Genomic DNA, 14,473 nt, shown 5'->3' with positions numbered 1-14,473 from the left:
TAACTCAACGAAAAACACTGAAAACTATATTTCTATAACAAGTATATCATTTATTATCATCGTTTATACACAATTCATATTTCCAAGTATGAAGATGTTTAGATAATTAACTATATTCATTCATTTATTTATATAATCATATACCATTATTACAAAAAAAAACATGCATTCAAATCTTCTGTAAATGTGGTCAATTCATTATATATTTAAATATTCGTTTATACATTGTTTTAATATTGATAATGATATAAGCCTTGCTTCGGTAAAATCACTATTCTATTTGTCGAATATTGTTGGTAAAAATAGGTCTGATTTTATGTTAAATCTCTCTGCGTTAGAAAGTATTTTCTTGCGACCCTATAGTTCTCCGCGATATTCATCCACCCTCGCAAAGATTCGAACCCGATTACTACATCGTGAGACTCTGTCACAGTACAAACCCCTGCCCTAGTAGACACATCCTAAACAATTTGAACCAGATGATTTCGTGAGACTCTGTCACAGTACAAACCTCTGCCCTAGTAGACACATCCTCCTAAACAATTTGAACCAGATGATTTCGTGAGACTCTGTCACAGTACAAACCTCTGCCCTAGTAGACACATCCTCCTAAACAATTTGAACCAGATGATTTCGTGAGACTCGAGCATGTTCCTTCCTCACAAGGATTCGGAACCTACCCTAGTATCTATATCATAACTGATAACTTATCCAAATGATGACTTGCACTCGGTAAATTGAATTTAAAATACAAATTGAGACTCGCAAATAGAGATGATTTTCAAAATGAATGCGACCATTTACCAAATGATGAATTAAATCCGACAGTAGTCGACTAGCTTTGTGACTCGTTCATACCTGACCGCGATCTCAATAATCGGGCTCAAGTCCTTGCGAGCAAAGATGGGTCCAATAGGGTACGTCCTGTCCGTGGCCCAGCTAAGGGAACAAACGTGTACGTCGTCCATTTTCTCTAATAAACTCTATTATTTCACCTGTGAAACTAAAATCTGTGAAAACACGAAGCAAATTCTTTGTACACAAAACATGGCAAAAAACAAAGCAACAAAAAGCGCCATTTTTTCATTCTCAATGATAATAATAATAATAATAATTGTCATTATAACAAATAGTTATTTAGATATATCTATATACAGCACATAGTCAAACATTGCGAGGCTGTCCCGGTTCTCGGACAGGAGGAGGAGCCTTAAGTAATCTCTCACAAATCTCAAGAGATTCTCACGTGTTAAAGGACAAAGAATTTCGAAAAAATGTTAAATCGTCTATTGATATTTCATCTTCGAGGCTGCCGAATTTTATTTCAAAATCGGTCACTCGTTTTTTTAAGTGAACATTTTAAGCTGATCTTTTTGGGGAAAATTCTAAGCTTAAAATCTTAAATTCGAAAAAAAAGAACCAAGAGATTCGTTGGTCAGATTTATTTTCAGTTAAATGCTTGGTGAAGTGTTTGAAAAAATACACAGCACAGATTGGGAAACCCATCCTTACCTAGTGAGCTAATCTACTCAACCCTTCTACACAGACGTCGAAATTTCCGAAAAAATCTACTCCAACCCGTTTAGCGAGTTAGCGTATTAATTGGTGATGGATTTTGCTAGCACACTGAAGTGTATTGAATTAATTAATAATTATCTCTATTGAAAGATGGCAGCACTTGTCAAATGTAGTGCAATATTAGTAACTGAAGATACACAGCGCCATAGTGTAGACTCACTATAGCGGTATAGAATAACCGGCATACCACTATGGGTAGAATGGTTGGGTAGAATTTCTTTCAAATTATCTCCAGTACTTCAGGGTTTTAATTACTCAGCACTGAAAGGGTTAAAGAATATTTCAAACAGTTTGGTCCGCGACACCCTCGCTCTATATTACGAACTCTTTACCGCTGTTACCAGATAGAATCTACATTCAAAATCCGTTCATGTGTTACAACTTTATTCTGGGCACCGTCCGATCGGATCCATGACCCAATTCCATACTTCACGGTTAAGCCCAACACACAGAATTCAACTCTTTCGTAGGAATGAATTCATTCTATGACTGATGTAGGTTTATATTTGACTCCCGCGTTGAAACATGGTAAATAAACTGATTTAAACCGACCAGTCAAACTCAAACTGTGGAACTAAGAGTCCTGGTTATTCATTATTGTGCTGGTAATCTCTAAATGGAATGCATATATTTCATTGAAGCTTGCTAGGAGCGAACACAAGTCATGTCATGATTCTTTGAATATTCTATTATTGGCTTTTACAACTAAATCGAATCTCAATATGTTCTTGCGATTACCTTTCGGACTCATCCATTTATTACGTCCAAAGCTACATTAGACTGCGCTCTTTTATCCAAAGGGTCAAATTTCCATCTGCTATTCGCATGAATGAATTTTCTGTAGAAATGATGTAAAGATTTTGACCGAGGCACGCGTGATATTCCAAATTAATCAGCTCTGTAGCAAGTACTGTTCTATATACTGGTAGGCAACGTATCAGAGATTGGATTTTTTATAGATCCTCTCCCCCTACCCTCCTGTGTAAGTACATAATAGATGGATGACCCTTAAGCCATTTTACAATCTCATAACACAAGAAACATAAGCCAACAATTTCATAATATTTCTAAACATGCGTTTTCATTTTCTGACATTTCTCCGTAGAATACATTTATGATAAATCTCGTCTTTTAAAGTAATCTTAACCCTATAGGGGGCGGTCATTGCTATTTTACCATGCAAACTACGTATTAGCTACAACTATGTATCCCCCATATATGAAGGCAAAAATTTACATTAGATATATCTGCAAAATATATCGTGTGACGTTGCCGTGAATAGATTTTACCTTTATAAGATTATCTTATGCTGTTATGAAACCGTAAATGTTTGCTTGTAATAAGTAGGTCAGGCCTCTACGGTTAACGGAAATAGTTTGTGAAAACGGTCAAAATAAGGTCATTTTCTATCACTTTTAACTCAATATTAGTTCATTTTCAATCACTTCAACCCTTTCAGTGCATGTACACCGCAGTACGGTGTATAAATCGACGATGGACTCAACAATACACCGTATCGATGGACTATAGCGGCTTGTCTGTTATTCTGGGATGGAATTTTTCTTAATTTAGGGTGTTAATTAGTCAGCACTGAAAGGGTTTAACTTTTGAGTCAAAAATAGTTCATTTTCGATTACGTCATCCAATCAAAATGAATCTATTTTTTACTCCACAGTCCTGGAGCGAACTGGAGTAAAAAATCAATTATCCGTCTGCCACAAACACAACAACATTACACTTGTATTACACGGGTATTACACTTGTATTACAAAGGTATTACACTTGTATTTATTGTATTACTAAGCCACTGATACGACTCAAAAAAGGCCACAATATGCAATGATGTATATAATATATATATATATATTAATAATTACATTCTCAATTAATACTGGTTGAAAATTTGTCACACAAAATTCACTCATGAAAGGGAGAGAAAAATACGAAAAAATCCTTTCAAATTTCAAGTTGCTTGACAACACCGTATAAAGGTAACGTATATTTACACTATCTCTGAAAAACACGTAAAATTGCTTGAAGTTTTTTCTTTTTTGTTAAAATCAAAAATTGCATTCTTGTTGTTGTTAGCCTATTAAAGATATATCATTGTTAATAAAACGATTGTTATCCCTGCATTTGTCATCGGGTTTGGTTTAGTCAAACTAGGCACCGGTTTACATGAAGTTGACCCAGGACTCGGGCACCTTGTTGCCTAGTCATGACTTCAGTCAAAGATCGGTCTAGACTGGTATGAAGTTATAACGTTGACTATAGAACCAGAACGACCTCAGACTGGTCTCAAGTTGTTAGATCGGCAATAGAATCAAAATGAGCCTAGACTGGTCTTAGATTAGTTATCAGTTATACAACTGTCCAGTCCAAGACTGGTAGACTGAGCCAGGTTTAAAGTTAAATAATCATCTTTTTATAGATTGTCTCAAGTACTGAAATGGACTTAGATTCATCTTCGATCCGGGTTTATAAGTTATCAATACCTAGTCTGCTTAAACCGGGTCCTGTGACTGGTTCCGCAGTCAAGACCGGGTTTTACCCACAAGATTAAAGACTTTCAGATTTTTATATATAAGTCTTGACTCGGAAACCGGGCGGCGATTTTGTATAAGTTCTATATCAAAAAAACGATTTCTTCGCAGTTGCATAACTAGAGAGAGAGAGGAATTTCTCTTAGAAACTTGAGCTTAGTTTTTTTTTCCATTTCAAACGTAATCCTTCGGAGCTTGCGAAGAATCGCGTCTCTTCGGCGGCGGTGGCGGAGGCTTCTTTTTACCGCTAGGCGGCGTCTGCATCATCGTGGGTGGTGGCGCCGGCGTCGCGTCGTATCCCGGTAAACCTTCTAATAATTCTGGTGGAGGCGGCGGCAAACTATCGATGTCGCATAATCCTTCGTCGAAATCGGGCGCCGGCGGGAGAGGCAATCCGTCTGCCGCTGTATTCCGTACGGCAGACGGAGCTTGCACCAACACGTCCTGTACGTAGTCCGATTCCATAACCGGCGTCGTTCGCGGAGGAGGGGGAGGTTTACAACGCGGTTTCGGCGATGTAACCGGCCCCGCTGTTTTTGTACCGTGGCTGGAAAGTTGCGAATCGGAAGTCGAATGAATCGTCGCTGCGTGATTAGACGATTGTTGCACGCCACCGCCGCTGCCGTGCGAGGCCGCGCGTCGATGTTCGCGCCCTCCGGTGGCGGAGGGCGGCGGTTTCAATAACGATTTCGGTCCGAGTTCCGAATGACTAGATCGCGTGACGAGTTCGCTCAGAAACGGTAACCCGGACGATGCGCCCACATTCTCAACCGACGTATTCAAAGATCGCATGCTCGTTCGTTGCTGTTGACTAGATGGCGCCGGTGAACCGCTACCGCGCATATTATTCGGCAGAGGTGGCGCTGGTGGTGGCGCTACCGGTCGAGTGAAGTTCGGCGTCTGCGGCGTAGGTGGCGTTGTTTCCGCCGAATGTCCCGAGGAATACGACGAGCCGGAATGCGGTCGACTGCGTATAGACGACGTCTGGCTGCTCATCGAACTCTCTCGACTGTGAGTCTGCACCATCGGTTGTTGTTGCTGTTGTTGTTGTTTCTGCTGCTGCTGGTAGATGGCGCCCTTCGTGTCGTACAATGACGCGATTCCCGAATCTTCCGAGATGTTTTCGTGCGGCGGCGATGGCGTCATCGTCGACGAGTCGGAGGTCGTCATCTGCTGCGACAACGCGTTATTGTTCGTCGCAACGCCGAAATCACCGGGCGGCGGCGCCGGACTGCTCTGTCGCGCCGCGAAATACCGATGCGCGCCGTCGATCACGTTGGCGCTCTGATCACAAGTGTTGGTCGAATAGTCGGAATTGTCTAGTAAATAATCCGGTTCGAGTTCGTTCGGGGGAGTAGTTCCGCGTCTACCGAGCGTTAGATATTTCGTTACGTCGGTCGTCACCGGTAAATTCGCCTTGGCGCGAACTCCTCCGCGCATCGACGACCGCAGGCTGAAATTACTCTCGCTACCGACGCGGCTGTGTCGCGTAATCGTACCATAATCGCTGCTCGCGTCGCGCTCCGCTAGATTACGTCTCGTCACGGTACCGTAATCGCTACCGGCATCTCGTTCCGCTAGATTACGTTTCGTAATCGTTCCGTAATTCGACGAGTCGTAATCGACCCGTTCGACTCGTCGGGTCAAGGTCGAGTAGACCTCGTCGACGTTGTGTCGCGGCGAGTCCGGGTCGTACGCGTCGCACGATAATTTACGACTGACAGCGCCACCGCCTTGCGAATACGAATCCGCTGAATTCGAACTGTCGGTGCTCGAGCCGCCGCAAACGGAATTACGATTGACGTCACCGGCGTGCGCGAAACTCATCGACCGCGCGCACGCTGCTCCGCCACTCGACGTCGACCCCGTCCGTCTGCTGCTGCCGACGTCGTGAGTCGCGACAGACGCGCGACGTTGAACCGGTCTCGACGGCGTCTGCTCGACTTTGTTGACGGTCGACGACGGTAAACTTCCGCGTCTGCCGCTTTCCGGTTTTGTCGCGGCAGGCGTCGGCGTCGTTTTCGGCGGAGTCGCTACGCACAGCATCGTCAGACGATCGGATGCCAGTTGACCGATACTCGGCAGAACGTTCGACTCCCATAACGCGACATCGCTGCATAGATCTTTGTAGTTCTGGTAGAGTTTCTGACCGAGCTGAAAAATGTATGAAATGAAATAAACTTCAGATAAAAAACCATTTCTGAGGAGCTTCCCTTTTCAGCTACCATTGACTTAGTTATCCCTCTAGATCAGGGTCCAGTTTTTCAAAATGCTCAGTTTTTGAATTTGATGAAGAAATCTAATTGATTTTTTTTTTGTGATGCTTGGCCCTAGTACCTACTACTTCATTGAGAAGAGTGATGGCCGATAAGTGTAAGCTATCGGTCATTCACTGGTATCGCCAAGTAAACGCTTCATAGGTTAGATTCCAGGTGGCGCTAGAGTTTCTCGGTTGAGTGGCGCTCAGTCGGTTGAGGGAGAAATGAAACCTCAAACCTGCTTATTATGCCCCTCTGAGTGGCACTCGGTCAGTTGAGGGAGAAATGAAACCTCAAACCTGCTAATTATGCCCCTCTGAGTGGTACTCAGTCGGTTGAGGGAGAAATGAAACCTCAAACCTGCTAATTATGCCCCTCTGAGTGGCACTCAGTCGGTTGAGGGAGAAATGAAACCTCAAACCTGCTAATAAAGGTTCACAGATGAATAATAGCTAATCATCTTACCTTTGCAATACGTATACCGGTCATCCACTGTAGGTAAGTAGACTTGTCTTCCGCGCACAAATATTTTATATATTTGATCGCTTTTTTCTGTATTTTCGGGTGTTTCAACGCGAAGCAGTAATCGGTCGGCGCTTTGTACTTTTTCTTCCAACCGACGCCGTGGTAAACTTCGACCATGTCCAACTGAACTAAACTCGTCAGATCCTTCAGAGACTGGAAATATACCGGTATTCGTTAAAAATTAGTAAAATCTTTTAGAAATAATCGCTGAAGTGTTTTCCAGGTAGCACTATATCCTTGCGGAATGGGACCCGATTTAGAATTAGTTCATTTTCTATTACTTTAACTCTACAGTCAAAATCAGTTCATTTTCTATTAGTTTAACTCTACAGTCAAAATCAGTTCATTTTCAATTACTTTAACTCTACAGTCAAAATCAGTTCATTTTCTATTAGTTTAACTCTACAGTCAAAATCAGTTCAGTCTATTTAACTCTACAGACAATATCCGTTCATTTTCAATTACTTAAACTCTACAGTCAAAATCAGTTCATTTTCTATTACTTTAACTCTACAGTCAAAATCAGTTCATTTTCTATTACTTTAACTCTACAGTCAAAATCAGTTCATTTTCAATTACTTTAACTCTACAGTCAAAATCAGTTCATTTTCAATTACTTTAACTCTACAGTCAAAATCAGTTCATTCTCTATTACTTTAACTCTACAGTCAAAATCAGTTCATTTTCTATTAGTTTAACTCTACAGTCAAAATCAGTTCATTTTCAATTACTTTAACTCTACAGTCAAAATCAGTTCATTTTCAATTACTTTAACTCTACAGTCAAAATCAGTTCATTCTCTATTACTTTAACTCTACAGTCAAAATCAGTTCATTTTCTATTAGTTTAACTCTACAGTCAAAATCAGTTCATTTTCTATTACTTTAACTCTACAGTCAAAATCAGTTCATTTTTTATAACATTAATCGCACTAAAAGTGTCGAACATATTAACTCAAAACTGGTCCGCATTACATGATTTTCAGTCAGTAGTTTCAGTTTCAGGTCAAACTCAGTCGGGACTCATTCCATTATTACTTACTTTACTTTTGCCTTTCGGATTACAATAGATGCCCGAAGCTCTCAGAACGCAGTATATTTTCTTCCACGCTTTCTTGCCCTCCGCTTTCAGATAGAGCATTCCTTCCACCTCCGGTATTTGATTGACGGCGAAAAATTCATCGACGAGTTTCCTTCGACTGTGATCGTCGAGCGCCGACCCTCGTTCCGAGTACGACTCGCCCAACAAGTATCTCTAATTATTAGAAGAAAAAAAACAATCGCTTTATAAATAATTTTCTCCGAATTTTCTGATTACGATTTTTCAAAAATATGTTTAAACGAACCTCGGGATTCTGAAACACGTTGTATTTTATCGGTTTCTCCGTGAATAGTACTTTGTTCGACGTGTCTTTAGTCCAAGTCAACATGACGTCAACGATCGAATCGCTGTCTTCTAAAATGCGCTCTGAAAATATCATTCGAAACGTGACATAATTGTGTCTAAGCACTGCACTGCGGGTTAGAAGCAGTATTGTGGTACATCTGTAATACACCGCACTACGGGGAAGGCACAGTGTAGCAGCGTCTGTTGTACACTGCACTGCGGGGTAGAAGCAGTATTGTGGTACATCTGTAATACACCGCACTACGGGGAAGGCACAGTGTAGCAGCGTCGGTTGTACACTGCACTGCGGGGTAGAAGCAGTATGGTGGTACATCTGTAATACACCGCACTACGGGGAAGGCACAGTGTAGCAGCATCTGTTGTGCACTGCACTGCGGGTCAGTTATACACTGCACTGTATTGAAAACACAAAGTAACCAATAGCGACGTACCCATGTATAAAGCGGGAAGTTGTTCGATGACGGCTAAATTAACATTCGGTTTCCAGTGATTTTTATCGGTGAGTATCTGCCAGACTTTACGCACGGTCATCGTTTCATCGACTAGAATACTCTTACTGCTTCCGTCTGGCGTGTACGCTCTTACGAATAACTGAAATAAACGAGAAACTTTTCATGAATTCAACACGTGTGAATTATCCACAATATGACGATTGATTCCTAATCGTGTCGCGTCGGGAGAAGTCATCAGTCGACCTACACCGGTCTCATGATTAGATTTTTCACAGGTTATGTACCACGCATACTAGAGAGAAACTGTTACCTTTCTGAAATTGGATTCTTTCATTTTTTCCATCGCGATTCGAATTTTCTCGGCTTTCATTTTTGCTGCGTGTTCGACCTGTAAGACAAAGAGAGGATGTTAGTTACGCAACAATCCATTACTGGAAGGCGGTGATGCAATAATTTTAATAATGAGAGTGGTTCCGGGCTGCTCATGAATACCTGTATATAACATGCTAAAAATAGACGTTCCATCGTTGCAACAAAATTGGCAAAAACTCTATCTAAGTTCCCTAATCCAACATGCGCTGCGCAACAACTACAAGCTGCATTTGTATCTTAAATCTTTAGTGACCTTTCTATTTTTGAAAATGATGAGAGGCCAAAAATTTTAATCCGTTCAAATTTTTCAGCGAAGCATGCATGGAACATATGAAGCTGATATGTTGTATCAAAAATGCATAGCTGGGGGATGGGGCTAGCAGGCGCACGGGCTGGGGCTAGCAGGCGCGCGGGGCTGGAGCTAGTAGGAGCGCGGGCTTGGGCTAGCAGGAGCACTGGCTGGGGCAAGCGGGCGCACTGGGCTGGAATTAGCGCGCGTGCTGGGCTGGTGGGCACCCGGGGCTCGGGCAATTCGATCAAAGGTTTAATCTAACGCTCGAGTTAGTATAACAATGTATTACATAATGCTATACGAGGAACTTTGTGGCAAAAACAAGTCAAAGCTAATTCGCGTGTGATCATTCCAAATTAGTTCGGACTAATATCTCATTCCGTAGAAGTAGAGTCTCATGCACTTTCAACTCACTGGACTTAAATTTTCTTGTTCCAAAATCTCTTCGAGCGTATTCAACTGTGCCGTTAATGAGCTACGACCCTGAACACCGAAATAAATACACGTTTGTGGTCAGAGAAAAAATTACCGATAAATTCTGATTGAAATTAGCGCGTACTGGTCTACCGAGGGCTTACGAGGGCTAGTTTATCGGTCTATCGTTTATTAATTTACACGGTTCTCACAGATCAGTCATTCTTGGATATAATGAGTTTTAAAGGTTAAAATTTCAAGGAAGCGTCTGCATCATTTTGAGTGCCTTAGTTTATTTATAAACTGACCTCCTCAGCGGTGAACGTCGCGCTCTCCATGCTGTGATACTCGCTCGATAGATGGCTATTCGTCGCTCCTCCTCCAACTAATCCGTCTGCTGGTCCACTGACTCCTCCAGCTCCGGAACTCGAACTCGACCCGGTTGTGTTCACCGACAGGAACGACTCCGAACTACGGAGCGATTCGTTCTCCATGAACGCCGAGTCGCGATCGACGACCGAGTCGCGGTGACTTTTATTCATCGATGAGTCTATGTTCGTGAATTGCGCGGGGGGAGCAGGTGGTGTCGCCGCAACTGAAACGAAAAATTATTCGCATGAAAATTTTTTTTTGTTTATTCGAAAAGTGATGATGGTTGACGCCGAACCCGGAGTCACCCACTTGAGAAAGGGATGTTCCTGAATCATAAGGATATTCTCGGAGCCGCCCCATTTTTTGTACTCACCGTCATCAGTGACTACAGTCTGTTCTCCTTTCACCATATTCAATCCTAACATCGTCATCTGTTCAAGCGCGTCGTCGAGGGCGCTCATTCTACGCTCCATAGTAACGCCGCTGCCCGATTGTTGCCCCGACGTCCGCCGCGTCCTCGATGACGACGACGACGACGATATTCCGTCTGCCGTCATCGCCGGCGGCAACTGGCCGCCCATTTCTAACTGATTGTTGCAATAAGCGTCGATGTCGTGTTGTCTCTGTTCGGCGAGATCGTCGACGGGCGGGGGAGGCACGACAGACGGTATCTGCATCGATTTATTGATTTCCGATTTCTGTGTTTTCAACTCGGTCTCCAACGCGCACAACTCGCCTAGAATCGCGTCCAAATCTACTTCTTGATCCCCTGAAAAATATTTATCATAACAAACGTATTAGATATTTCGAGCTTTTGCGCGTGCGTATGTACGTAAGAAAGGAGGACATACATACAGACATACACAGACATACACCGACATACGTAACGAAAGCGCGAATGAATGGAAATAAAAAACGAAATATTCCCGCGTAGCGCCCCCTAACTGGAAACGATTGAAAACATTTGTAGTTTCATCTTTTCTAGCGCCGTAAAAATATTTCAACGAGAAAAAAAAACCCCGCAATTACGAGAAAATTGTCGAAATTCACCTCTATCACGTAGATTATTTCAATAACCGCACTGAAATACGACCGATTCCAGTATTAAGCGTTTATACTTCTTGAACTGCGCCACATGGCAATGACCCAAAATGTGAGGGTGGATTTTGAACGCTTTTTATATATATTATTAAACGAGGATCACCAGACTTCTTTTCACCGGACTCTAATTAAACATTACTTAAGGACTGCATTTGGAAATATATATTTTGCAAGGTTTCCGGATTACTGTCGTTCATAATTCATCGCATCAATTTCTCTTATTCAATCAGTAATTAATGCGTGGTGCTTCTATTGTTCAAACGAGGATGTTTATATTCGTATGTTAAGCAATGTTGTGGTTTGTGTTTAAAATTAGAATGAACTAAATCATCAGTTAAATCATCAGACTCACAGTCATGTAGAAGTGAAATATCTGCATCGCAATTGGAATCATTAAATGGGTTCTGAGTGAAATTATACCCATGCAATTGTGGAAGTGAGTGGATGAAATCAAACTTGCATAACTATGGAACTGGGCCCAAAATCAAATTCAACCTGCCTAAAACTGAGGAACTGGATCCAGAGTCAAATTAACCCACATAACTGTGGAACTGGATCCGGAGATGAATTAAACCCACACAACTGTGGAAACTGGGTCCAGAGTCAATTTTAATATCGGAGTGACTAGTGAATTAGATATAAGAAGATGCTGCCATCTACATTCCGTCATCGAAACTAAACTTTCCTCGCGACTGATCATTTCATTTTTGTCATAAAAATGCGTCTGTTCTTCTCTATTTATAGAATTCAGACTCAGGGCAAATAAAACAGATCAGAAAATCGATAGCAACTAAATTAAATCAACTCCAAGCAGTCTGTACTACTGCTCGTGCTTACGCCCGCCTTTAAGGTAGAAATCAACGGGAATGAAAGAATTAATTAATTCCATGTGGAAATAAACAATTAATTTAAGAGATGTATCAAGATGCTCAAGGGCAGCAATGCTTTAGATAGAATTCAAGAGGTTTTCAATTCAGAAAGCTTCCCTTTAGGAGCTCTGCGTAAATAGGACTGATTACATAATTTGACTGGATGCAGTTTAGAATTGAGACCCTTCTGGGAGCAGGGGAGGGGGGGTACACATGCTGTTTAGTGTTAGTAAGCTATGAGCTAGCAGTCAGTAAGCTATGCGAGCAGCTAGCAGTCGACAGCTTAAAAATGAGTTGAAATGAATCATTGATTTGAGTTTGTTTTGCTATCAGTCTGGGAGAGTAGCTAGTAGGGCGTGACAGTACAACACAAAATGCAAAATGCAACGTACACAATAAACAGTCGAGGACCCCGCTTAAAGAGTTCATGTTCCCCCTATTTCAATCTCTAACACAATCTAATGAAAGACATTTCTTTCTTTCTCTTTAAGAGAAAAAAAGGTTTTAATATTGAACCACAATTTTTTAAAGTATCGTATTTGGCCATAAAACAATTATCTTATACCCGTCTTACAGCTATAGGGCTCAGACCAGTTAGTGTTCGGTTGTTAGAAAATTGTTAGATCGGAAGTTAGAGAGTTGTTAGAACCGAAATGGGGCATAAACTGTGCAATCGGGTGCAGTGTTTTACACGCACGCCCGGTGTCATTCACTATTTACAAACTAAATTCATTATTTCTATAATCTTTACTGGGATGAATTTGGATAATTAAGATGAGAGAGAGAGAGAGAGAGAGAGAGAATGAGGAGAGCGAGGAGATAGAATAGATATTTTACCATCTCCGTCACCACCGAGAATAAACGATGCACGAAAACTCTCTATTGCCAGAGTAGGTGTCAGTTTACTAGCAGACATACTGTTAGTGGCGCCATCTATAGTCGCCGATCCGCCTCCGAGACCCTGTAACGATACGAATTAAAGAGAATACATATATCAATAAACAATCGGAAATCATTGAACAAAGAATCGCTGAAATATGATTTTGATTAGAGGCACCGTTCGTAATCAGTTCTATAGTTGAGTCTGGTAAAATTCATCTTGTCAAATATTGTGGAACTGAGTCCACAATCAAACTCACACAACTGTGGAACTGAATTCAGAGTCAAATTAAACCCACACAACTGTGGAACTGGATACACAGTCAAATTAAACTCACACAACTGTGGAACTGGGTTCGGAGTCAAATTAAACTCACACAACTGTGGAACTGGATCCAGAGTTGAAATAAACCCACACAACTGTGGAACTGGGTCCACAGTCAAATTAAACTCACACAACTGTGGAACTGGGTCCACAGTCAAATTAAACCCACACAACTGTGGAACTGAGTCCACAGTCAAATTAAACCCACACAACTGTGGAACTGGGTCCACAGTCAAATTAAACTCACACAACTGTGGAACTGAGTCCACAGTCAAATTAAACCCACACAACTGTCGAACCAGGTTCAGAAACTAAATAAACCCACACAAATGTGGAACTCAGTCCAGTCATATTAACTCCAAACAACAGTGGAACTTGGTGAAAGAACCTATACTTATACCCTGTACTAAGTCGGTCTCCTATCCCCCCTGATGTCCAATAAGATACATCCTACCTCAGCCTCTGCACCATCAACAGTCTCTGACATCATAGCAACGCCTAAATCAGTTAAAACTTTCGAATCCATTCTGATTAGTTCATCCAGACTAACATAAACTTCCTTTTATTGTTCATAGTTAATCCCTTAGAAATGTTACATTATTATTATCATTAATCCTCTATGGGACAGGGTTGTAATGTGTGTATGCGGGTTGATTGATGTCAATAACCTATGAAAGGCTTCCCGATTCAACGCAACAACAAATAAAGAGCCTCGAATTTGTTTTTATTCCTATGTCGAAAACGAAAAGGTTCCTTTTGATTGAAAGAAGCCATTTGTATAAACTGTGCATTGAAGAACCCGCGAAAATAAAACATCAGCGAAAATATTTGTACGCCGAAAATTTCGAATAGCTCGAAATTCGTCAAGAAGATTGTGTTTTCCATAAGCAGCGGTGTAACAGCTGCTCGATAAACCGTTCGCTACTCGGGGTGGAAAGATCGGGAACGTTTTGAGTTTAGTTCGATCAACTTTCCGTAAAACTAAACGACTGTTAAAGCGTGGTGGATTTCATTAACGGCAGACGTGTTTTCAAAAATCACCACGAATATCTCGATCGAATTTTGTGCGCCGATATTTTTTCGCGT

At 41.6% G+C, this 14,473-nt stretch overlaps 1 protein-coding gene across 4 annotated transcripts in view; it reads right to left on the bottom strand.

Moving 5' to 3' along the window:
- Nucleotides 1-62: 62 nt before the first annotated feature.
- LOC141911509 (uncharacterized) overlaps nt 63-14,473 on the bottom strand; it is a 47,303-nt gene continuing 32,892 nt past the window's right edge. For 3 of the 4 annotated variants that reach the window (XM_074802487.1, XM_074802486.1, XM_074802483.1), the window contains 10 exons: nt 13,021-13,144; nt 10,587-10,982; nt 10,150-10,436; nt 9,842-9,910; nt 9,074-9,151; nt 8,743-8,902; nt 8,250-8,371; nt 7,946-8,158; nt 6,845-7,057; nt 63-6,275 (listed from right to left, as the gene is read on the bottom strand). In XM_074802487.1, the coding sequence (XP_074658588.1) occupies nt 4,296-6,275; nt 6,845-7,057; nt 7,946-8,158; nt 8,250-8,371; nt 8,743-8,902; nt 9,074-9,151; nt 9,842-9,910; nt 10,150-10,436; nt 10,587-10,982; nt 13,021-13,144 (3,642 nt within the window). In that variant the 3' untranslated portion in view covers nt 63-4,295. The remainder of the gene's footprint in view (nt 6,276-6,844; nt 7,058-7,945; nt 8,159-8,249; nt 8,372-8,742; nt 8,903-9,073; nt 9,152-9,841; nt 9,911-10,149; nt 10,437-10,586; nt 10,983-13,020; nt 13,145-14,473) is intronic. The other variant, XM_074802484.1, reaches the window with a different exon arrangement.

This window comes from Tubulanus polymorphus, chromosome 10, assembly GCF_964204645.1.
Source record: "Tubulanus polymorphus chromosome 10, tnTubPoly1.2, whole genome shotgun sequence".
NCBI lineage: Eukaryota > Metazoa > Nemertea > Palaeonemertea > Tubulaniformes > Tubulanidae > Tubulanus > Tubulanus polymorphus.
Note: the sequence above shows the minus strand (reverse complement) of the source record. Positions and strands in the feature narration are given on the sequence as shown.